The sequence below is a fragment of the Oryctolagus cuniculus genome, chromosome 19 (assembly GCF_964237555.1).
Source record: "Oryctolagus cuniculus chromosome 19, mOryCun1.1, whole genome shotgun sequence".
Lineage (NCBI taxonomy): Eukaryota > Metazoa > Chordata > Mammalia > Lagomorpha > Leporidae > Oryctolagus > Oryctolagus cuniculus.
Window position 1 is genome coordinate 18,515,945 of NC_091450.1, and position 23,300 is coordinate 18,539,244.

General features: G+C 48.3%; 1 protein-coding gene across 4 annotated transcripts; it reads right to left on the bottom strand.

Moving 5' to 3' along the window:
* Nucleotides 1-1,073: 1,073 nt before the first annotated feature.
* LOC138847046 (uncharacterized) lies at nt 1,074-22,815 on the bottom strand. 4 transcript variants are annotated; one of them, XM_070064668.1, is made up of 17 exons: nt 22,405-22,815; nt 19,744-19,944; nt 18,411-18,494; nt 16,863-16,949; nt 15,947-16,033; nt 13,271-13,399; nt 10,176-10,226; nt 9,084-9,156; nt 8,792-8,918; nt 7,112-7,213; nt 6,377-6,437; nt 6,243-6,278; nt 6,099-6,166; nt 5,901-5,986; nt 4,773-4,843; nt 3,086-3,212; nt 1,074-1,223 (listed from the first exon to the last, which is right to left on the bottom strand). In XM_070064668.1, exons 1-17 carry the CDS (start codon nt 22,468-22,470, stop codon nt 1,204-1,206), a joined length of 1,476 nt encoding a protein of 491 aa, XP_069920769.1. In that variant the 5' UTR covers nt 22,471-22,815; the 3' UTR covers nt 1,074-1,203. The 4 variants fall into 4 exon arrangements, with proteins under 4 accessions (XP_069920769.1, XP_069920768.1, XP_069920770.1 ...); XM_070064667.1 differs by lacking the exon at nt 22,405-22,815 and having other exon boundaries at nt 6,105-6,166; nt 19,744-19,963; XM_070064669.1 differs by lacking the exons at nt 16,863-16,949; nt 22,405-22,815 and having other exon boundaries at nt 19,744-19,963.
* Nucleotides 22,816-23,300: the final 485 nt, after the last annotated feature.

A 23,300-nucleotide genomic window follows, 5' to 3' on the forward strand; every position in this document is an offset into this window, starting at 1 on the left:
GAAAACCTCCGTAGACCATGTGCCAGAGCCACGGCTGGAATCCTGGTGAGGCCAGAAGCCAAGGGCCAGGGGCAGCAGGTTCTAGCCCCTCTTTTCCCTCTTGGTACTCTCTCTCTTCCATTCTGTGCCTGACCTTTTCTACGACTCAGGCCCTCTGCTCTACTCCAGCCCTAGGTATAGTTCCTCTTAGAACTGCCCTCTGCCCATCACTCAGTAAAGAAATGCTAAGGACCGTGCAGTTCACAGGAGGGTTCAAGAAATCTCTGCTCCAAGCTCAGCTGCCCACAGAGTCCTCCTGGAACGGCGCCCTTGAAGAGCAGCTGGTCCAGTGAAGGAAGGGCCCTACAATGTCTGACCTGGGATCCTCCTGCTGGGCTCTCCGAGCCACTGCTGGAGAGCCATTGCCCATGACCTAAACTGGCCACATCGTGGGATGCGTGCCTGTGTGCCTGTGTATCTGGTCACAAGGCACCAGTGTGACTGGCAGACACCAGGTCCTCAGTGAACACTTCTAGAATTAGCCCAAGACCACCACATCCAGATAGATATTCCCGACCCCAGAAGGCTACCTCGTGCTCTTCATGGTCAATACTACAGAAAAGGCAATCTCGAGGGGGGCCAGTGTGGTGGCACTACGGGTTACGCCATCGGCCACAATGCCAGCCTCCCATAAGAGTGCTGGTTTGTGTCTTGGCTACTCTGCTTCTGATGCAACTCCCTGTTGATGAGCCTGGGGAAGCTGTGGAAGATGGCCCAAGAGCTTGGGCCCCTGCCACCCACATGGGAGACCCACATGCAGTTCCTGGCTCTTAGCTTCAGCCTGGCCCAGCCCGAGCCTTGGTGGTCATTTGAGGAGTGAACCAGCAGATGGAAGATCTCTCTCTCCCTCTTTGTGTATAGTTATGCCTTTCAAAAAAATAAATAAAAATCTTTTTTTTTTTTTTAACAAAGGACAATCTTGCTTCTCTCTGCAGTACCAGAGTGTCCGCCCATGTTTGATCTGTGAATGTGAATCACATTGTGAACCAGGAATTATCAGTTGGTCTTCCAGGACACAGACACTGAGACAGAGAGGGGATGTCATGAGGTTTATTAGGGAAACATTAGGAAGGATGGAAGAGGGAGGAGGCAGCAAGGAGCAGGGAAAACATTCAGGAGTGCACACTGGTCAGTTCTTCAATGTGTGTCATCGCCGCAGCATGCTTAGGGTGGCTCGGGCTCCTCTTCAAATTTCAGAATGATTGGCATGGAAGGCAAGAAGATTTGAGATGATTTCCATGTGGTCTTACTTTTGTCCTGTCCACACTGTGTCCCCTCATCTATCTGGGCTAGGAGCGAGTACCTCCATGTGTGGCTGTATCTGTGTCTCCAGCTCATGAAACATCACAGTCTGCACATCTCAGGCAGATCTGAGCTTCCTGTGAGCCGTCCTCATCACTGCCTCACCTTGTCATGTCTGAATTTGAGTAACAGAGAGGAGACTCTGCCTCATCTTTGCAAACAGGGTTGCAAGTCGTGTCTTGGCCTGAGCTATTACGCCCTTAGATTTATTTACTGTACTCCAGTGAACATCTTTTGATGATCTTACAAGAGGAGAGTTTTCATGTGACATGGGAAGGGGAGTGCCCAATATGTGCAGACATTTGCCGGGTACTTTTGCCATGGGCTTGTTTCTTCTTCCTGACAGTGTCCTCAGAAACCAAAAGGATTTCTGTGTCACAGGTGACTGGGGGGGGCTCAGACGAGGCCCCACAGAGCGTGGGCATCAGGGCCTGAGGCAGCAGAGCCACAGGGAGAGCCCCATGGTGCCTGATGTGGAGCTGAGAGCAAGGCTAGAGGAGGCTGGGATGTGGTGAGAGGCGCCCAGCTGGGCAGCACACAGTCAGCCTCAGTTCCCCCTGGAGCCTCTCATCACGATGCGGAGGGAGCTGCCCACTGCCCCAGACCCAGCTGCACAGTCAGTGTCTTTGGGGCATCATCAAGCAAAGTCTCCTCACAGGACCAAGGTCCATTTCCTGGACCTCCAGGGCACGCGTCCTCACTGGCACTCCCTTATCTTTTCTGCCAATGATGGACAAAGGGCTTGAGGGCAGCAAGCTCTGAGCAGCGTGGGGCCCTGGCCTACTCTGGGTCACGGGGATGCTTCTGGAGCTGTGACTTCATGGGGTCTCCACGCTCCTACTTTCACTGCCCGCCCTGCCTGGGTGGCCTCTTCCAGCCCCATCTTAGGGAGCTCCCCAGACCCCCAAGAGGCCCGTCTCCTCACCTCCATCTCTCTTCTCCCCCACGCTCCTGTTTATTCCCAGGAAAATCACTCCCTGACTCATACTCCCAGGCCCTGCATTGGCACTCTCATTATATTGCTGCCCAGCTCTGTGCTGTGGCCTGGATGTGTCTTCCCTGGAGGACATCTGATGCCCTTGAAGTCAGGGAGGGGTTTCAGTCCTCACAGAGCTAGGCACGTGGCCCCAGATTCCATGTGTATCTGTAGAATTGATATTTCTTTTCTTTTCTTTTCTTTCTTTTTTTTTTTTTTTTTTTGACAGGCAGAGTGGACAGTGAGAGAGAGAGAGAAAGAGAGAGAAAGGTCTTCCTTTGCCGTTGGTTCACCCTCCAATGGCCGCCATGGCCAGCGCGTTGTGGCTGGCGCAAAGCGCTGATCCAAAGGCAGGAGCCAGGTGCTTCCTCCTGGTCTCCCATGGGGTGCAGGGCCCAAGCACTTGGGCCATCCTCCACTGCACTCCCCGGCCACAGCAGAGAGCTGGCCTGGAAGAGGGGCAACCGGGACAGAATCCGGCGCCCCAACCGGGACTAGAACCCGGTGTGTCGGTGCTGCAAGGCGGAGGATTAGCCTGTTGAGCCGCGGTGCCGGCCCAGAATTGATATTTCTGGCTTCTATAAGCAACTTATTTCCTCATATATCTGCTGCTTTGTGTATGATGGGGAGTCAGTGCAGCCCCTTGTGTGTCCTCAGAGACTTACGTCCCAGCTCCTCAGCCAGCCCCACTCCCCTGCTGCACCATTCAGAGTGAGGGAGAGAGGAGTACACTTTGCAAGTCAGTTCACTCCATGCGGATTAACATACCATACACTGTGTACAGTGTGCTCTTTGGAACATAGCGCATTCGCCCATATCTTTTGCACGGTGGACAAGAGCGGTTCTTCTTGCGCATTCTCCAGGCAGGAGGGCACCTCCGTGCCTCCATGTTGACCTGCAGAACACAGTACAGTAACATTGCTGTGATGGAGAAAAACCAGCACAGGAGCTGGGCCCAGCAAAGCAGGTCGACAGGCCATGGCACCTGCACTAGGTTTCAGTATGCAGCGTCAGTGCTCCAAAACCACCCTGTTCTGCTGGGTCTTGACCCATGGAGTGGGGCGGGGTGGGGGGTGGGGGACAGTCCTGGATGCCAGGGCAGTAAACGGATGTCACCACACAAAATTGTGTCTGCCAATCAGGATGGAATGGGCTGGTCCTCGAGGATTCTGTCACAGCAACTCACAAAGAGAAGCCTCCCAGACAGGGGTGCCTATGTGCAGCTCCCCTCCCCCCAGCACACCTGCTCCTCACGTGCGTGCTGAGAGGGGAGGGAGGAGGGGGAGGAGAGGGCACCTTCCACACAGGCAGCACCAGCCCCTGGGGAGGACTCCACAGGCTTTCCCTGGCCTGTCCCTAATTCTCAGAGCTCTGCAGGGCAAGGGTGGCCTTAGCACACTCCACAGAAAGCCCACTCTGAGTCTCAGAAATGGGGGCTCCCAAGGGATCAGAAAAACTCACTTCAGGGGGTGCAGCGGGTGACACCAGTGCCCCTGCAAACCCCTCTCCTTCCTGCTGCTTCCCTTGACAGAAAGGGTGTCCTCCCTGGAGGTGCCACCCACAGGCACAGAGCTCTCCAGGTGACGTCGAGTCCCAGGCACGCAGCAGCAGTGTCGCCTTTGGAAGTTAGTGAGGCACAGGGACAACATTCACCTCAACTCACAGGTAGGACTGAGGATGTGGGGGCACGCGCTGTCCTACACAGAAATGTGCTTGGGATGAAAATCAGTGCATTTGCAAATCAAAGCAGAGACGTCCTGGGAAGTGAGAGACCCGTGAGCTGGCGCAGCTCCCCAGGTCGGCTGGAAGGCTGCTGCGGGCACTCCAGACCCGACCTCCCCCTTCACTCTGTCCCTGCCTGTGTACACTTCCGGCACAGAGAAGCAAGGCCGGATACAGGGGCACGAGCACAAGGCCCACCCTCAGAGGGACTCGGCAGCAGCAGAGGGGACAGCAAAGAGGTAGGAACTTAGCAAAGCCCGGACTCTGAATAGACACTCAAGATTGCACCCAGCACAGGACCCTGTCGGAGGGCATGGGCTTCACGTTTTTCATTTCCGATTATCACAGCAGGTGTGCTAACAGATCAGTCACCTGCCCCCACAAAGGAAAAGGTCAAGTGGCAACCACCAAATACAGGAGCTCAGGAGCAGTCATCGCGCGGCAAGGCCCGGAGTCAGGAGATCGGTGCCGTCCTCCACCCGGGACCGCCAGACACTGACCTGGACCCCCTCGGGTCCCAGCCTCAAGCATGAAACCTTCAGAGGCGCCACCGACACGCCCAGCTGGGAAGGGTGAGGCCCGTGGATCCTGGGGAAGATTTTGCTTTTTGAAAAGTGAAAGACACTTCAAAGGTATCACAAGACCCACACAGTGCAGACGAGGCCAGGAGAGCAAGCCTCCGCAAAGTCAAGTGTCCCTAACTGGGGGCGATGAAAATGACCCCGGTATGTACCTGTGCGTTCTGAGCGTGCTTGGCCGGGACCGGGCCACTGCGTCTCCCAGGGCATGCGAGGGCGCCTGCATCTGCGGAAGGCAAGAAGAGACCGGGCTTGGCTCGCACACGTTCCGTGCCCCGCAGCCCTGCATGCCTCCCCCACCACCTGAGCCCACAGGGGGCCCTGACCAGGGTCACCAGGTGCCACAGAGAGCCCTGAGGATGACTCCAGCAGGGGTTTGCCCAACACATCCCCCAACTGTGCACAGGGCAGGACACAAGGGAGCTGGAAATCAACAGGAAAACCAAGGTTTCCCTCCCTGCAGGGGAAGTCAAAATTCAAACATGGATTAAAAATGACAACAAGGCAGCCTTGGGTGCAGAGGACACCCACGAGCCCTGCCCTGAGCTGCACTGCTTGTCCTTTGCTTCTGGCCCTAGGTGGATTTTCACTCCCGCGGTCGCCATGTGCTCTGCCTTCTGTTTCTGCCTCGGTGTCGTCTACATATTAAGGGGCACAAATGGGCTGCCAGAGACTCCTGTGCAGCGGTGAGACAAGCAGTGCCCTGGGGGTCAACGGGACCCTGCGAATGTGAGAATTTCACTCAGGACAGCAGGGACACCGACGCTGGGGGACATCTGCTCACTAACAGAGGTCCAGAGCAAGATGACAACAGAAAGAATCAAGGCACCTCCAGAAACACCTGCTACATTAAAGTGAACGGCGGCAGAATATTTATCCGCGAAGACAGAGCAAAGCAGCTGCTTGTCTCACAGGACCTTCTGCCCCAACTCGAGAGTGTCCTTGTGTTATGTTTCTCAAGTAAAAGAACAATAAAGCTTCTGCCCCTGACTCAAGGGGGCAGGAGGAGCTGGCCCAGTTCCCCACTGTGCACAGAGCAGCTGAGAGGTCAGGGGTAGTGGAGAGTCCACGGCCAGTACAGGGGCCTCGGCTCCACCCTTCATGGGGCAAGGCCCAAAGGGCCACGTGCCAGGACACCTGAGTGTGCTGCCTGCGCAGGCGTTCCCTTTACTAAGTGCTCGCGGACAGTGTTCAGAGACCCTCATGATCGCCCCCAGAACAAGAAGCGAGGGGAGGAGTCTGCCACGGAAGTGCAGCTGCTGCCCCGCCCCCACTGCTCCTACCTCTCCGGGCCTGGTTCTCCCAGCCGGGTCCTCCCAGGGCTGGCCCCTGCCTCTTGTACCCCTCGGCCAGATTCTTCATCTCCCATCTTGAAGACAGAGAAAAAATGCGCTTGAATGACAGCGAGAACATCACGGCACTCAACACAGCTTTATCTCAAAAATGCAAAGATGGGCTCGAGAGGCCAGCCTAGCCCGTACCTGTACCTCAAGTGCTCAGTCTCCCTGTCGAGGTGCACCAGCTCCTGCTCCAACGCATTGGCCCTGTGCTGTGGGAGGAACACGTGGGCTCGTCAGTCACGGAAGACAGGGCACAGAAGGAAGGAAGCTAAGAAAGGGTCTTACCCAGCTGTCCAGAGACTTTCTGTACTGCGCGGAGACCTGAGAAAGCCAACGCATCACAAGGGTCTGGTGAGGGCTTGTGGGGGGCGTTAGGGTCGGGGCGAGGGGCGCTCAGGGCTCTGCAGAACGCAGCTCACCTGGCACGCAAAGCTGCGCTCCTCCTGCTGCAGCTCCTCCTGCAGCTGGTGAATTCTGCTCCTGTGATTTAGATTCGCTTTCATGAGTGAAAGGGCACCGCTGGGTGTGATTCTCAGTCCCCTGCCCGAGCCCCTGCTGCCCTCACACTGAGCCTCACAGTTTATCCGCACCGGTGAAACGGTCCCCTGTCTGTGACAGTGTAGCAGGAGCACCGCTGTCTCTCTCACGTCCTTGTCTATCTGGAACGCACGCCTGCAGCTTCCGGGCTGGCACCGCTTCCTGGTCCCTTCTCAGTGTTTCCCTGCTCTCTCCTCCACCCCCAGCACCTGTCCCCCTGAGGCCCTACTCTCTGACTTAGGCCCTCACTGTGTTTCCCCGGGCCGCCATGGCTGGGTTTCCAAATGGCACAGTCACTTTCAGAGATGTGACTCAGCCCACTTAAAACTGCTTTCCCAAGGCTTAGGACAGTTGGTCACCGATCCCAGAACCATTTGCGTGAACCAAATTTCCACACGGTCTGGCCAGTGTCGGGGATCAGGAGATGTCTAGCAACTGTACATTTTTCTAATTTGTAACACTTAATTTTTTTTCTGACGTGGGTTCTCTCTACACACATCTTCTAAATATTAGCTTCTATTTCTGTGTGAATCGCAAGTAAACATTGTACACAGGTTGAACATTTAACCATCTGTTGGAGGTTTCGTGAGATGCTGGTGCTTAGCACCTGAACTCACTTGCATTCCTCTATTTCTGCTGTAGTCGAATTCAGCTTTTCCTCTTTTGCAGACAGCTGCTTCTCCGTATTGGTCTGCTCCTGTCTTCCCCTAGCCATTGCCCTGAGACAGGAAGGAAAGAGATATCATCCAGTAGCTCCAGTGACACTCTGCCTGTCTCCCCGCCAGCGGTCTGCAGGCCAGGAGTCAAAAGGCCCCTTCCCCCACAACCTGCGCCGTGTTCAGTAGGAGCCCATTGGCCTGGGGCGGTCCCGTATTCTGAGTTCCTACATGAAACTGCAACCTGGCTTAGTGTGCCATCCACTAAGAGCCTAACTTGGGAGTAGAGGGAACAGCTGAGTCTCAGCCAGTCACAAGCAGCCATGCTTCAGCCAATCAGAGGCAGCCAACAGATGAGCCCACAGGTGTGAGGCAACCACCTGGTTGGAACCCATGAAGCTATCTCTGCGCTTGCTTACTCTGTGAATTCTCACTGCCTGCAGAGCAGAGATGTCTGACTCTTCTGGTTCTGAGTGCCGCCCCCTCAGGAACAGTTCTTTGACCAGCGAGGCTCTGGTTTAATTTTCATGCCCTACAGTTTTTCTTAACACCCATAAGTGTGTAGACTGAGCCCCACACTCCGAGGAAAAAACTAAAGCTTCCCATACAGGGACAAAGAAAAATCCATCTCTGGCCTGCTGGCGAGTCCCAGGCCATTCTGACTGCTAATTCCTCTCTCTCTGCTCCTACTCCTAAGTAAATAAAGTCAACGACATGAAAAGCACTTTACGATATGCACTGTGCACCTCTCCGGGCGCAGTCTCCTGTGCTTGGTTGGGGAAAGCTCTTGTCAGTTCAGTATGGAAACCAGGCCCAGCCAACTGAACACAACTCAGCTCACTTGGATGAAGCAGGGGATCTTGACTGTCTAGTTTTTCCATGGGAGGACTGAACTTCTCCCTGCAAGGCTGGTGCCATGGCACAGCCAGAGAGACCCTCCCCAGACACGCCATTGCCAGCAGGTGCAGCAACTGCTGGACACCTGGGCAGGTCGGGAGAGGAACTCCTGTCGCCTACTTCAGACATATTGTTTCGAAGGCACAGAGGCAGGGACTGAGAAGGAAGACAGTGGGGTTCAGGCTCTGCTAAAGAAGGGACTCACTGAATTCCACACACTGTGGTTAAGTCCCAGAAGGGTGGTGGACTGGAAATGTAGTGACTCCTGTGGGACTTGGCCTACAGTGAGTGACCTCAGTTGTAGGCTGGATTCAGGGGGCCCAGTCCTGCCAGTGCCCTGCCTGTCTGCAGCCAGGGTCCAACCAGACCTCAATGATTTTTTTCCCAAGGTCTGGTATTGAGATAATGACTAAGCACGCAGCAAGCCAAGACCAGGTGGTGGGACTGAAACCTAAAGAGCAGGGCACATGGACCCCGAGGGAATCCAGATGATGAGGTCGTCAGTGGTAGTGCCAGTGTCCCCTCTGACCCCAAATAAATGATAGACAGGAATTTCTGACAACCAGCCAGATGGGAAGAAAAAACACAGGTTCTAGAAATCAAGGCAAAAAGGACAACCGCAATTGTGTTGAGAGTGAACATGGCAATAATATTGCAGGAGTTACTCTTGAAAAGTGAGAATTGTTTGTCTGCAAGTATGCTGACACAGCAGTGTCTGTCACAGTGAACACATGAACGTCTTACTCCTCAGCCATCTGTAGGTCTTTGCGAATATAGTCCAGCTGCAACTTCCAAGTTTCAAGTTCAGGATCCTTTTCTGCTTTCACAAATGCCCGTGTGTCACAGTTGAATTGTAATTTCCTTACATGTTCTGTAAAGGATAAAACAGTTGTCTTTGTGTGTGTGTACATGGACCTGAGGCCTTGGGGTGAGGAGGGGAGATGGGGAGGGCCCTGGAGGCCAGAAGCCATTCTTCACCTGCCCAGGGAAAACTCATTTCCACTCGGTGGGGCTTTCTGCCAGGCAAACACCATACCTTTCCGTTGAGGTGTGTTGGAATTCAAGGTTCTCGGCTCTGCTGCCCCAGGCCTCTCATTTATGAATTGAGACTTTAAGGCAAACATGAGAAGAGACATTCAAGAAGTATGACAGCACAGTGTGACTCTCTTTAACACTACTGAATTGTATATTTTAAAAGGGTTGCAGTTTAGTATATGTGCTACTGAAGCTAGCGCTTAAAAGGGTTAAGACAGTTAATTTTACGCTATGTGTTTTTTGCCATAATTAAAAATCTCTTTAAAGGAAGTGAGGGGCACTGGCATTGTGGTACAGCAGGTTAGGCCACCACTTAACAACACTGACATCATTTGTTGGAGTGCCAGTTCCAGCTCTGGCTACTCTACATCTAACCCAGCCAGCTTCCAGCTAATGTGCCTGGGAAGCAGCCATTCATGTTAGTCCAAGTATATGGGTCCCTGTCACCCATGGGGGATAAGAGGATGAAGTTCCTGGCTCTGGACTTCACCCTTGATTGTCATCTCATCATTTTCCTTCTTACCACCTTGTCTTTGGACTTCGGTGTCATATTCCAGAGCAAGGACTCATTAATGGTAATTTTAACCTAATGAAAAACATGCTTATTGGCCGGCGCCGCGGCTCACTAGGCTAATCCTCCACCTTGTGGCGCCAGCACACCTGGTTCTAATCCCAGTCGGGGCGCCGGATTCTGTCCCGGTTGCCCCTCTTCCAGGCCAGCTCTCTGCTGTGGCCAGGGAGTGCAGTGGAGGATGGCCCAAGTGCTTGGGCCCTGCACCCCATGGGAGACCAGGAGAAGCACCTGGCTCCTGCCATCGGATCTCGGCCGCAGCGCGCCGGCTGCGGCGGCCATTGGAGGGTGAACCAACGGCAAAGGAAGACCTTTCTCTCTGTCTCTCTCTCTCACTGTCCACTCTGCCTGTCAAAAAAATAAAAATAAAATAAAATAAATAAAAAAAACACACCATGCTTATTAATGATGTGATTTCTGAGAACAAAATTCCATGCAGAGACCACACAACCATGAAATATTTGTTCTGAATCAAAGGTAAGGTGTACAATGGAAACCCTGTAGCAAATGTAGGCAGCTTACCTCTGACGTAGTGTTCTTCAAATTCTCTGTATATTTTTCTTTTTCTAGTATCTGCACATAATAGAAATAAAATGTGCATTGTGATTTCCATAGAAACACTGGACCAAACACTTAAAATATGAAAGGTTGAGCAAATCTATCTGGAGCTACCTCTATATTTGATGGAAAAGTGGTTGATCTAGGCTGGGGCCAGGGACTATGTCAAACACACAGAAATGAGGAACAAAGAAACACCTCAAGGCATGAATGTTTTGTGGCATCACACCATTTCTGCTTAGTAGCTCACGGGACAGCCTGGGTGAACAATGAGGGCAAAGCAAAGAAGGTGGTGTTCAAGTCACATGGCTCAAATGAAATGTTCTTCATAGATAAGAAAGGAGATCAAAACCAAGTGTCTCTCACTTCACCTAGAAAATTCTCTGTTCAGCATCAAGAGTGTCAGGGACTGCTTTCCTTGGCCTGATGTCTTGTTCATCTGATAATTCTCTCAGTTTTGTTTTGTTTTGTTTTTTAACCTTGCAGGGTAATGCTGAATGTTTGCTTACTCAGGTCAGTCTTTTACATTTAAGACATTGTGTGATGGGTACAAGAACGCTGAATAGCACTCAGTAGAAGTCAGCCCCCAGGCTCACACAGTTGACTGTCAGTGTGGATAAGCGTGACATTTCACAGTGTTGCACATGGGGCTGCACCATGCATTGCACATCTTCTCTCTAGGAGTCCCAACAGGTCCTCACAGTGCTCATCAGAAAACAGGCCTCCCCTGCTTTCCCCAAAGGTAGGAGAAAGTAGCCCAGAGTCTTTCCTTCTCTTTGAAAAGGCCAGCCTTCTTGAAAATCTGTTTTCCCAGAGCCTAACTGCGATTTTTCCAGAAACTACATGACCACTGTGAAGGGAAATAGCCAACTCTCCCTCTCTCTACCCTTCCTAACCTGGAGGGAAAACCAGAATCACACTGAGCAGCACAGATGAACATTGCAGGGCTCAGGCTCCGTGGAAGACTGAGCTGGTCAGGAACCCTGGGGCCCAATCACCACCACAGGGCTGCTCCATGGCCCCTGGAGCTTTAGGCTGAGGCACTGTGTGCCAATGTTATGGACTCAGGGATATCTCCTCGAGGACACAAGGGCACGGACAGAGAGGAAATCTTAGCCTCTGCCACTCTCCGTTGGAGTAAACAGAAAACAACCTAATCTGTAGTCAGACAAACCTAAAACCCCCACATACAAACTAGTTATTGACCTCAGTCCCTTTTAACCTGCATACGATGTCTGGGTTCATTGAAGAATTAGAAAACATAATAAATTCACCAATAGAAATAAAACCCACAGTTTGACAGAAAGAAAGCATTTAACTCACACTGAGCTATGGCAGCAATAATAGAATGATCAGACTTGGAATTTAAAACCACTGATTAATATGGCAAAGACTCGGATGGAAAAACTGGGCGTAATGCAAGAAGAAATAATCAGCAGAGAAAGAGAAATTGTAAGGCTCCAAAAGAAAGGCAAGAAATCAAAACACAGTAGCAGAATGAGGCATCTCTTTGATGGTTCACTATCAGGCTCAACACAGATGAGGAACGAACCAGTGAATTTAGGATGTCAGGGGGCCAGAGTTGTGGCATAGTGGTAAAGCCACTGGTTTGAGTTCCAACATGGGCACGGGTCTGAGTTCCAGCTGCTCCCCTTCTGATCCCGCTGCCTGCTAATGGGAAAGCAGAAGATTGCCCAAGTGCTTAGACCCCTACACCCAGGTGGGAGACCTGGAAGAAGCTCCAGGCTCCTGGCTTCCGCCTGGCCCAGCCCTGGTCATTGCAGCCATTTGGGGAGGGAACCAGCAGATGGAAGACCTCTGTCTCTCTAATTCTGCCTTTCAAATGAATAAGTTCAAAGAAAGGAAGGAAGAAGGAAGGAAGGAAGTCCCAAAAGAAAAATGTAAAGGAGAAAAGGAGATGAAAAGCAACACAGGGAATCTAAGAACAGGACCTATTGGCACTTTTTAAAGATTTATTTATTCATTCATTTGAAAGGCAAAGTTACAGAGACAGAGACACAGAGAGAGAGAGAGAGGAGTCTTCCATCTGCTAGTTCACTCCCCAAATGGCTGCAAAGGCTGGAGCTGGGGCAATCTGAAGCCAGGAGCCAGGAGCTTCTCTGGGTCTCCCAGGCAGGTGCAGGGGCCCAAACATTTGAGCCATCTTCTACTGCCTTCTCAGGCCATGACAGAGAGCTGGATTGGAAGTGGAGCAGCCAGGACTCAAACTGGCTCCCATGTGGGTTGCTGGCACTGCAGGTGGCAGCTTTACCCACTACACCAAGCCCTGAAACTATTGGCATTTATTGCGTACTTTAATCCCATGGGGCCAGCACTGTGGCATAGCGTGTAAAGCCACCGCCTACAGTGCCAGCATCCCATATGGGCGCCAGTTCAAGTCTAAGCTGCTCCACTTCTGACCTATCTCTCTGCTGTGGCCTAGGAAAGCAGTAGGAGATGGCCCAGTTCCTTGGACCCCTGCACCCATGTGGGAAGACCCGGAGGAAGCTCCTGGCTCTTGGATTCGGATCTGCACAGCTCCAGCCATTGTAGCCAATTGGGAGTGAACCAGCAGATGAAAGACCTCTCTCTCTTTCTCTGCCTCTCCTTCTCTCTCTGTGTAACTCTGACTTTCAAATAAATAAATAAATCTTTAAAAAAAATCCATAACAGAATAATACAGGTTCTTCCCAGGCTCATAAACATTCACCAAGGTAGACACCACTCAGGGCCATAAAACACATGCTAAACAGTCATAGTAGGAAATTTCCTCTCAGGCCACAGAATTCATCTACAATTCAGTAGTAGAAAGATAGCTGAAAACCTACAAAATAATTGGAGACTAAATGACATACCTCTAAAGAACATGAGTCAAGGGAGTAATCTCTAAAAAATATAGAAATATTGCAGTGTAAATTAAGATGGGGTTTTAAACACTGGTGGGATGTAGGGAGAGTGTTGCTTCAATGAGGAGTAGTGCTAAATGCACTACTAAATGCTGAAAATTCCTCTTCATTTATAATGCAAAGTATGCCTGTATGATATGGTAGTATACTCACAGCAAGTTTAGTTCTCCAGAAGAAAATCTTAAATGTAGAAATCCCAAGGAAAACACCGACAATCAACTTCTGGAAAATTCCCAAACAATGCAGACCGAGATGAAACTGGCACTGTGGAATCTCAACCATCTGTAAGATGACATCAGAAACATTGAGAATCCTCAAACACATTACACAGTCGCAAGGGCTCACCCTTAGGACCCCTGAGCAAGCCTGCCAGGGGTCACCACACTCCTCAGGTCACTGCAGAAATGTCACACTTGCCAGTCTCGCATTTCCTGGGTGTCTGGGAGTGTGGAAAGCATTGTGAAAGCGGGTGCCTTCACGTAGAGAACCCAGGTCACCCTGGGCCCTGCCCTCTCTGGGGTCTAATGCTGCACAGAAACCCCCTTCATTGCACTTCTTTCTGGGATTCGTTTATTTTCCTCATTTAAGCATCAGCATCAGTTAAAAAAAAGTAGAATCAATAGGTAATTTTATTTTGAAAAAAGATAAGTTTTATTTATGAAATAAAACCAAGATGAAGATACTGAAAATGATGCTGAAGTGTGGGTTTATTATTATTCTTGATATCAATTCTATTAGACCTTCATGGGAATGAAGACAGAAATTCCCACAGAGTAAATTCTGACTGCTTTCCATGGATTGCTCTGGATTTAACTGTATGCTTTTCAAAAACTTAACCCTCAAATTCTAAATGTTTCTTTCAAGATGATGAATTAAACAGAGCTAGTAATGTAAGCGTTATGCTAAGTCAGGAATGGAAGAAAATTATTTCCTGATTTATGAAACATGTGAGTGATTTTAGAAATATGGTGTTGAGTAGAATAAGACAAAAGGAATAAATATGGTATGCATGCATCTGTTCATACAAAATTCTAGAATAAGCAAAGTTAATCCTTGATATGGGCAGGAACTTACGGGGAAAAAGTGAGGGCAATTATTGGGGTGACTGTCATATTGTAGATCTTGAGATTTTTATATATTTTCCAAACAGTGAACTTATACCCAATATTTATGTTTTCCTCCATGTAACTGTTTTGGAAAAGAAAAATCTGTCAACAAATAGGTAATTCTAGTTCGTGACAGTCATGCTGAACTACTTAGGAGGAAGTACAGTGATGTCTATAATTCAATATGAAATATACTGAAACTAAGAAGGACTGAGAGGGACGGATGATGTGTGTAAATTCATGTTTGGTAAAATGTTAATCAGCCAATGCTATATGTCTGCACATTTTCATAACAAAATGGCAGTGCTAATTAGCAAAACCAGGCAAGTGATGGGGCTGTGTGGATGGAGCTGCCGCCTGCTACACCAACACCTTATACTGGAGCACTTTTCTCAAGTCCCAGCTGTCCCACTTCCAATCCAGTTCCCTGCCAATGTTCCTGGGAAAGAACAGATGATGGCCCAAGTGCTTGAGTCCCTGCTGCCCATGTGGGAGACCTGGATGGAATCTCAGGCGCTGTGGCTTAGACCTGGCCCAAAACTTACTGTGGAGCCATTCAGGGAATGAATCAGCAGATGGAAATTCTCTAACTTTGACTCTTCCTTCCTTTTTCTGTCACTCTGCATATCAAATAACTCTTTTAAAAGATTACCAGAACTGGGGCTGCAGTGGGTAAAGCCACCACCTGCAGTGCCGCCATCCCATATGGGCGCCGGTTCTAGTCCTGCTGCTCTACTTCTAATGCAGCTCTCTGCTATGGCCTGGGAAAGCAGTAGAAGATGGCCCAAGTCTTTGGGACTCTGCACCCGCATGGGAGACCCAGAAGAAGCTCCTGGTTCCTGGCTTCAAATCGGCCAAGCTCCAGCCATTGCGGCCATTTGGGGAGTGGACCAGCAGATAAAAGAACTCTTTCTCTTTCTCTCTCCCTCTGTCTCCCTATAATTCTGCCTTTCAAATCAATTATCATAACCAAAATGTCTTTTATGTCAGTGAATTTTTTTGAACAGGAGTTCCAAAAATGATTGAGATTGTTCATGCTTGAAGAATTATAGGTACAATACAATTGGATCTTTCTCATTGTGGAGTTGCAAAATTCAAGGAGATATTTGAAAACCTCACAAGCATGTGAGTTTCTGAGTTTTTATTTTAAGGGTAAAGATCAATGGAAATACAATTCCTGCAACCCATTCCAAAATAAAAGATAAGTAAATTGTGGTATATCCAAGGTAAAGAGTTCTACTCAGCCATGGAAAGGAACAAACTACTACTATATAAAACGATATGGATCAATATCTGGTCATGCTGACTTAACCAAGCTGTAAAAACAATAATAACATCCATCATGTTGGATTACCTTCTATAAAATGAGATAGACTGGGATCAGTGGTTCAGGGAAGAATGGGAGGAGGGAGGGTAGAGGTCAGATGAGTTAACAAGGAGCAGAAAGAAATATCTGGAGTGATGGCCGAGTTCACAGTCTAAATGAGATGATGGTTTCATTACTGTATGCATATGTTAAAAATTAATAAATTCTACTTCTGAAACTGATACTGTTTTCTATAAAGATCTTTGCCAAACAATCTGTAGGAAAAAAACCTGGTACACAAACTCACAGTTTTATGTTTCCAATGAAAACACAGACAATATTTTAAAATTACAAATAGAATTTTACCTAAATTTATAGGCAAGTTTATGCTCAATTAATAAGTAAATATAAACTTACTTTGGATGTTAAGCCAATATCTCCTATTGAATGTTCATGAAATAACTGGTGAAATTGTGTTGTAAAAAATCCCAAAACATAGACAAACTATATGGAAGAATGAGAAAGAGTTTATAAAAATTGCTGTAGTATCAGTGGGATAATTCATAGACATATGTTCACAATTCTGAGTTTCTTCTGTAAAATGTAACAGCCTGGAGATCAGTGTAGCAGGGCAGTACAAGAGGATGGAGGGAGAAGATCAGATGGATGAAAAGGGAGCAGAAGGAAATGTATGAGAGCGATGGGTGAGTTTACCATCTTACATGATGTGACAAGTTCATTACTGTATACAAACGTAAAAAAAATATATATCCTAGCTTTGAAGAGATACTGCTTACTATACACAATTAACCAAACAACTTGTAGAAAAACATTTTATACATAAACTTAGAGTTTAATTTTTTCTGACAACACATGGAAAATCTGTTAAAATGGTTAATAGAATTTTACTATAAATGGCCGGCGCCGTGGCTCAATAGGCTAATCCTCCACCTTGCGGCGCCGGCACACCGGGTTCTAGTCCCGGTTGGGGCGCCGGATTCTGTCCCGGTTGCCCCTCTTCCAGGCCAGCTCTCTGCTATGGCCAGGGAGTGCAGTGGAGGATGGCCCAGGTGCTTGGGCCCTGCACCCCATGGGAGACCAGGAAAAGCACCTGGCTCCTGGCTCCTGCCAGGATCAGCGCGGTGCGCCGGCTGCAGCGGCGGCCATTGGAGGGTGAACCAACGGCAAAGGAAGACCTTTCTCTCTCTGTCTCTCTCTCTCACTGTCCACTCTGCCTGTAAAAAAAAAAAAAAAAAAAAAAAAAAAAAAAAAAAAAGAATTTTACTATAAATGTATAAGCCAGTTTACAATTGGTTAATAAATGAATACAAACTTTGGAGGTGAAGTCAATATCTCCTATTGAATATTTGTGAAACGACTGGTAAAATTGATTTGTAAAAAATCCAAAATCATGGCCAAACTATATGGAAGAATGAGAAAACATTTACAAAAGTTGCTACAGTAGGAGTAGGAGTAATTCATAGATATATGTTCACGATTCTGAGTCTCTTCTATAAAGTAAATAGCCTGGAGATTAAGGCAGCAGGGCAGGACAAGAAGGTGGAGGGAGAAGGACGATGGATACACAGGGTTTAGAAGGAAATATATGAGAGCGATGGGTGAGTTTACCATCTTGAATGATGTGACAATTTCATTAATGTATACAAATGTAAAAACAAATACAACCTATCTTTGAAGAGATACTGCTTACCATATACGATTTTGCCAAATTTAATCTGTAGAAAAACTCTACTACACAAGTTGACAAGAGCTTTTTTTTCTGACAAAACATGGAAAATCTGGTAAAATGGGTAATAGAATTTTACCTATGAATTTATAATCCAGTTTACAACAATTAATAAATGAATACAAACTTACTTGGAAATGAAGCCAAGATCTCCTATTGAATGTTCGTGAAATGACTGGTTAAATTGTTTTGTAACAAATCCAAAAATATGGTCAAATTATATGGAAGAATGAGGAAATGTTTACTAAATTTGCTAAGATATCAATGGGAATTATTCAGATCCTTGTTTATAGATATGGGTGTGACTGGTGAAATGGACAACTGCTGTGACAGTCATACCTGAATTATTAAGCCAAAAGAAATTAAGCCCACTGAGCCGATACTGTGGCATAGCAGGTAAGCCGCTGCCTTCTAGGCTGGCATCCCCTATCAGAGCACCAGTTCTAGTCCCAGCTACTCCAATTCCAGTCCAGCTATCTGCTGACGTACGTGGGAAGGTAGCGATGATGACCCACAAACTTGGGCCCCTGCCACCCGCATGGAAGACCTAGATGGAGTTCCAGGCTCCAGGCTTCAGCCTGGGCAGACCCCAGCCATTGTGGCCTTTAGGGGAGTAAACAAGTGGGTGGATGATCTCTCCTCTCTCTCTCTCTTTTTCTCTCTCTCCCCCTCCCTCTCTCCCTCATTTCTCTCTCTCTCTCATCTCACTCTACCATTCAAAATAAATACATAAATCTTAAAAAGAAAAAAAAGCCCATCATGTCTGAGTCCCTTCTGTGGAATGTAATGGACTAGGATCAGTGGTTCGATGGGGAATGGGAGAAAGGAGACGTTCAGGTGGATGAGCAAGGAGCAGGAGGAAATATTTGAGAGTTATGGATGAATTTGCCATCTTAAATGAGGTAATGATTTCCTTGCTGTGTACAGTTGTTAAAAATAAATTCTAGTCTTTAAAGACATACTACTTACTGCACGTTTACCAAACCATCTGCTAGAACAAAATCTGACACACAAGCTGACATGGTTTTATTTTTCTGACCAAAACATGGAAAATATGTTAAAATGGTTAATAGAATTTCACCTATGAATTTGTAAGTCAGTTTGTAATTCATTGACAAATAAATATAACCTTACTTTGGATGTGAAACCAAGATCTTTTGGATGTACATGAAATAGCTGGTTGAATAGTTTTGGAGCAAATCCAATTATATGGCCAATCTGTATGGAAGAATGAGAAAAACAATTACAAAATGTGCTAAGGTGTCAATGGTGATAATACATAGACATCTATTACACACATGAACATGACTGAGAAAGATGGGGAACTCCTGTGACAGTTATACTTAGTTATTGTCCCAACAAAAATAAACCCATTCTGTCTGATTTCCTTCTATACATGTGATAGATTTGGCTGAGCAGTTCAGGATGGCAGGATGGAAAGATTTATTCCAAAAATTAAGTACGCATTATTGTTGAACCCAGATTTCCAAGAAAACCTGAAGTTTTCTTCAATGTTCACAATGATTCTGAACCAGCACACTTTGTGTGAAGTTTGGAAGTACACGAGGATTTGCAGGGTAAAGTGATGTGTGTTCCAACTGACACTATGAGAATCGAAGTTATTTAGAAACACAACTCCAAACAGCCACTAAGACTTCCTCTTCCTGACTCCTGGTATTGCACCTAAACCGATCAACGGTGACGGTAGACATCACTGTGTGAAGGAAGGCAATAAATTGGGAATGTTTGGTCACCATGACAAAAGGCAAACATATCATTCTACAGAACCTAGATGTGCAAGTGTTATTGGAAGAAAAGCTCAAAATAGAATTCACGCCAACCCACAACCCAGCCTCAGTTTTGTGCCTACCGAACTTTTCTAGAAAGTGGACGGAACCTGAGCCCTTCCACCGTCAGCCCTCCCAGCGGAGGGGAGTGCAGTGCGCAGTCCTGGGGAGCACGCTCTCTGTGAGGAACCCCGCCGGCCGGGAGGCCTCGCTGCCGTTGCTCTCAGCACCTTGTTTACAGACGCCCATCAAATGCACGAGAAGCACAAGGCCACCTGGCCAATCACTGTAAAACACCCCCGCCCCGGCCTGGGCCCTCTGGCTACACCTGCCGGCTGTCTGGACATGGCTGTCAGTTATGCAATCCTGAGTGAGATCCAATGGAGCCACTAAAAGCTGAGGCTCTGACAGCCAGTGACCATAGGCATGGATGGAGGAGGGAAATGCAAGCCAGGATCATTCATCCACATGCTCAGAGATGAGGATGGGCAAGGAGCTCCACTGTCATTGACAATGCAACCTGGTAACGGCAAACAGTCTCAATAAAAACGATCAAGATATTTCCTCCTTTGAACACTGGACAGAAACAGAACAGTTTGTTGGGTTTTTTGCTTGTTTTTGTTTTTTTACTTTGAAAGGTTTTTTGGCTTGTTTTAAAGATGTATTTTGAGGCCTCCTACCTGGAGCTCGTGGGGAGGCAGTGGAGGAGCTGCGTCAAGTAGATCAGGATAGTCACTGAAGTGCCGCTTGTCATCTTCCCCAACGTGCTGGGCGCGTTGCTGCTCTTGCTCACCCTTCTCTAGAGCAACACGGCCGCCAGCCATCTCAGGAAATGGGGACAGAAGGGGTGCTTCTGCTGCCCCACAGTTCCAGGACATAGTCTGGGGTGAGATGGAGGTGTGAGCAGCTGGAACACATCCACCCATCACAACAGACAGAGCAACGATGTTTGGGTGTTCCCAGACAACTGTTACTTCCTCAACCCTACAGAACCAGAAGCTGCCACTGAAATAGGGCCTAGTATTCGGGCCACCTTTTTTGTTTTTATTTTTATTTTTTTCCCTTTCTGTCTTCCTCGAATATGAGAAATATACTTTAAAAAATAAAAGACTCATCTATGGGGCTGGTGTCATGGCAAAGCAGGTAAAACCTCCACCTACAAGGTCAGCATTCCATGTGGACACCAGTTTGAGTCCCAGCTGCTCCACTTCTGATCCAGCTCCCTGTTAATGTGCATGGGAAACAGAGGAAGATGGCCCAGCTACTTGGGCCCCTGTCACCTACATGGGAGACTCAGTTGAAATTTCAGGCTCCTGGCATTGGCCTGACTCAGCACGGGCCATTGCAGCCACTTGGGGGAGTGAACCAGCAGATGGAAGATCTGACTCTCCCTCCCTCTGTTATTCCACCTTTCAAATAAATAAACTTTAAAAAAACAGTATAACATCAACAGCAAAAAGATTGATTTATTTGAAAGAGTGACAAAACGACAGGTAGAGACACAGAATCTTCCCAATTACTGGCTCACTCCCCAAACATCCACAATAACCAAAGCTAAGCCAGCTGGAGTCATAGGGTTTCTCATGTCAGTGACAGGAATGCAAGTACTAGGGCCACCATTTGCTGCCTGCCAGGTGCATTAACAGGAATCTGGATTGGAACCATGGAGTAGACAGACTTGAACCTGGGGCTGTGATATGGGATGCAAGAGTTCCCAGCTGCAGCTTAAGCTACTGTACCACACTACCTGCCACAGAGATTCCCCTTCAGGAATGTGGGTGATTGTGCCTCAGAGCAAGGGTCGTCCCTGATAACTGCATCTTTGCTAATCCCTCACTAAGAACCTAGAGTGTCCAATCCAAGCAAATGGCATCAGTCCTGCTCCTTCTCCCTCTTTCTCTCCTACACATAGAGGGTTATGGTTTTGTACCGACAGAATGAAGACCTCCCCAGCAGGAATCTGGCCTTTCTTTAGATCTGGAGAATCCTAAGGACAGTAAGGATCCCTTCTCACATGGCTGAATTGACAGCCTGCACATGACCTGGTTCACAAAAGGAAGGACAACAACCCCTCCCACTCCTGGGCAGGTCACTCCTAGTGACTGCCCCATAAGGACTATCCCAGGAGGATGCAGCCACTCATTGTCCCAACTGAAGGGCATCTCAGGGCCCCCTCTAAGCTGCCTGGGAACAGAGTCCCTGGGGGCAGCCTCCAAGAGCAGAGGGAAGGGAGGACTCAGAAGTTGCTGAAAGTCAACACACCAAGTAACACAAAGCACAGGTGACACTTCACTCCTAACAAACTGGTACCAACACCAGTGACTCAGTGCCGCTGCTCTGGGGCTGCCAAGCTTTCACACACATGGGTGGTCCCTCCCTAGGGAACAACCCGCACGGCAGGGAACAAAAGCTTGCGACACTTGAGGGCCTGCCTAGGGCTTCCAGGAGCCAGGCTTGTTCCCATGACTCCTATGACATCACAGTTCCCCGTGTTGGTAAAACTACTTTAATGAGACACAATCCCATACCATATAGTTCCCACCAATATAGCACATGGCTTCTGGTCTATTCACTAATCCTTCCCTTTTGAGACTATGAGGTTGCTTTTTCTTTTCTTTGAAAGTTTTTATTTAATAAATATAAATTTCATAGATACAGCTGTTTGGAATTTAGCGGTTCTTCCCCCCATACCCACCCTCCCATCCCCATTCCTGTCCCACCTCAAACTCCCTCTCCCATCTCATTCCTCATTAAGATTCACATTTAATTATCTTTATATACAGAAGACCAACTCTATACTAAGTAAAGATTTCGACAGTTTGTACCCACACGGACACACCAAGTATAAAGTACTGTTTGAAGACTAGTTTTACCATTAATTCTCAAAGTACAAATCATTAAGGACAGAGGTCCTACATGGGGAGCAAGTGCACAGTGACTCCTGTAGTTGATTTAACAATTGACACTCTGTTTATGACATCAGTGATCACCTGAGGCTCTTGTCCTGAGCTTCAAAGGCTATGGAAGCCTTTTGATACACAAACTTCAACATTATTTAGAAAAAGCCATAATCAAAGTGGAAGTTCTCTCCTCCCTTCAGAGAAAGGTACCTCCTTCTTCATGAGGTTCCTACTTCAGGATCCTAGCCTGTCAGCCTTTCCCGCCCCTGGACCAAGCCAAAATGGATGTCACAGGTGTAATCAGAGCCTGACCAGCCTGGTCAAAACATAGGCTGAGGCCCCTGGACTGTCAAGAGCCCTTGAAAAGGCTCTTAGGTAAAGCACAGGGTGACACAGCCCCACCGAAGGGAAGACACCACGGCGCTTCCTGCGTTTACTCACATTCCTCTTGGCGCTGCTGGGAAACCCCAGCACCAGGATCCAAAAGAGCCACCTCCTCACCTCCATGTCCTGGTCCCCTCAGGGTGCCTGAGCGGCCAGATAGGAGGTGGGGGTGGTGAAGGGGAAGGGGGAGGGGAAAGGGGTGGGGAATTGGGGAGGGGAGGGTGTGGCAGGGAAGCGGGGTACTGAGGAGCTAAAGAGGAGGAAGAGGACAAGGGAGTCAGGAAAGTGTCTCGGTCAAATCAGGTGTAGAGGCAGGAAGTAGGGTTCAAAGCTAAGTCACTGGGAGTTGGTCCACAGACCAGACACACGCCAAGTGTGCGTCACTCAGGAGTAGGTAGAGGGACACGGACAAGGGCTCCGTCTTCCTCCGGGTCTTCTCCTGTCTGGAGATCACCTTACCAACCCCAGACTTTATACCTTCTCTCTCAACCAATCCCCTGCCTTTGCCTTGCTGCGTCACAATGCAAGCCCCACCCACTCCTAGAATGCCCCTCCCCCACACTGACCGCATGCGGGGGGCTGAACCCCTGTCTCAACGGCTGTTATCCAAAAGTCAGAGAGCAAGAAATGCCGGCAAGGATGAAGAGAAAGGCAGACTTACATGTTGTAGGTGGGAATTTGAATTAGTGCAGCAACTGTGGAAAATGGGCAATTTCTTAAAGAACTAGAAATAGACCTGGCATGAGATCCACCAATCCCACTACTGGAGATACCCCCCCCCCCAAAAAAAAAAGAACTTATTTTATGAAAGAGATACCTGCTCCACCATGCTTATGGCAGCACTGTCCACAATAGCCAGATATGGACTCAACCAGGGTGTCCTTTATCAGATGAATGAACAAGTAAAATGTGGTACATATATAATGAATATTCAGCTAGAAAAAAGAATGAAA

Coding starts and splice junctions, on each gene's coding strand:
- LOC138847046 (XM_070064668.1), bottom strand. CDS start 22,470: ATGGAGGTGAGGAGGTGGCTCTTTTGGATCCTGGTGCTGGGGTTTCCC. Junction 6,279..6,376: donor AGCGCAGCTTTGCGTGCCAG/GTGAGCTGCGTT, acceptor TGGCTTTCTCAG/GTCTCCGCGCAGTACAGAAA. Junction 6,167..6,242: donor GAAAGTCTCTGGACAGCTGG/GTAAGACCCTTT, acceptor TTCCTCCCACAG/CACAGGGCCAATGCGTTGGA.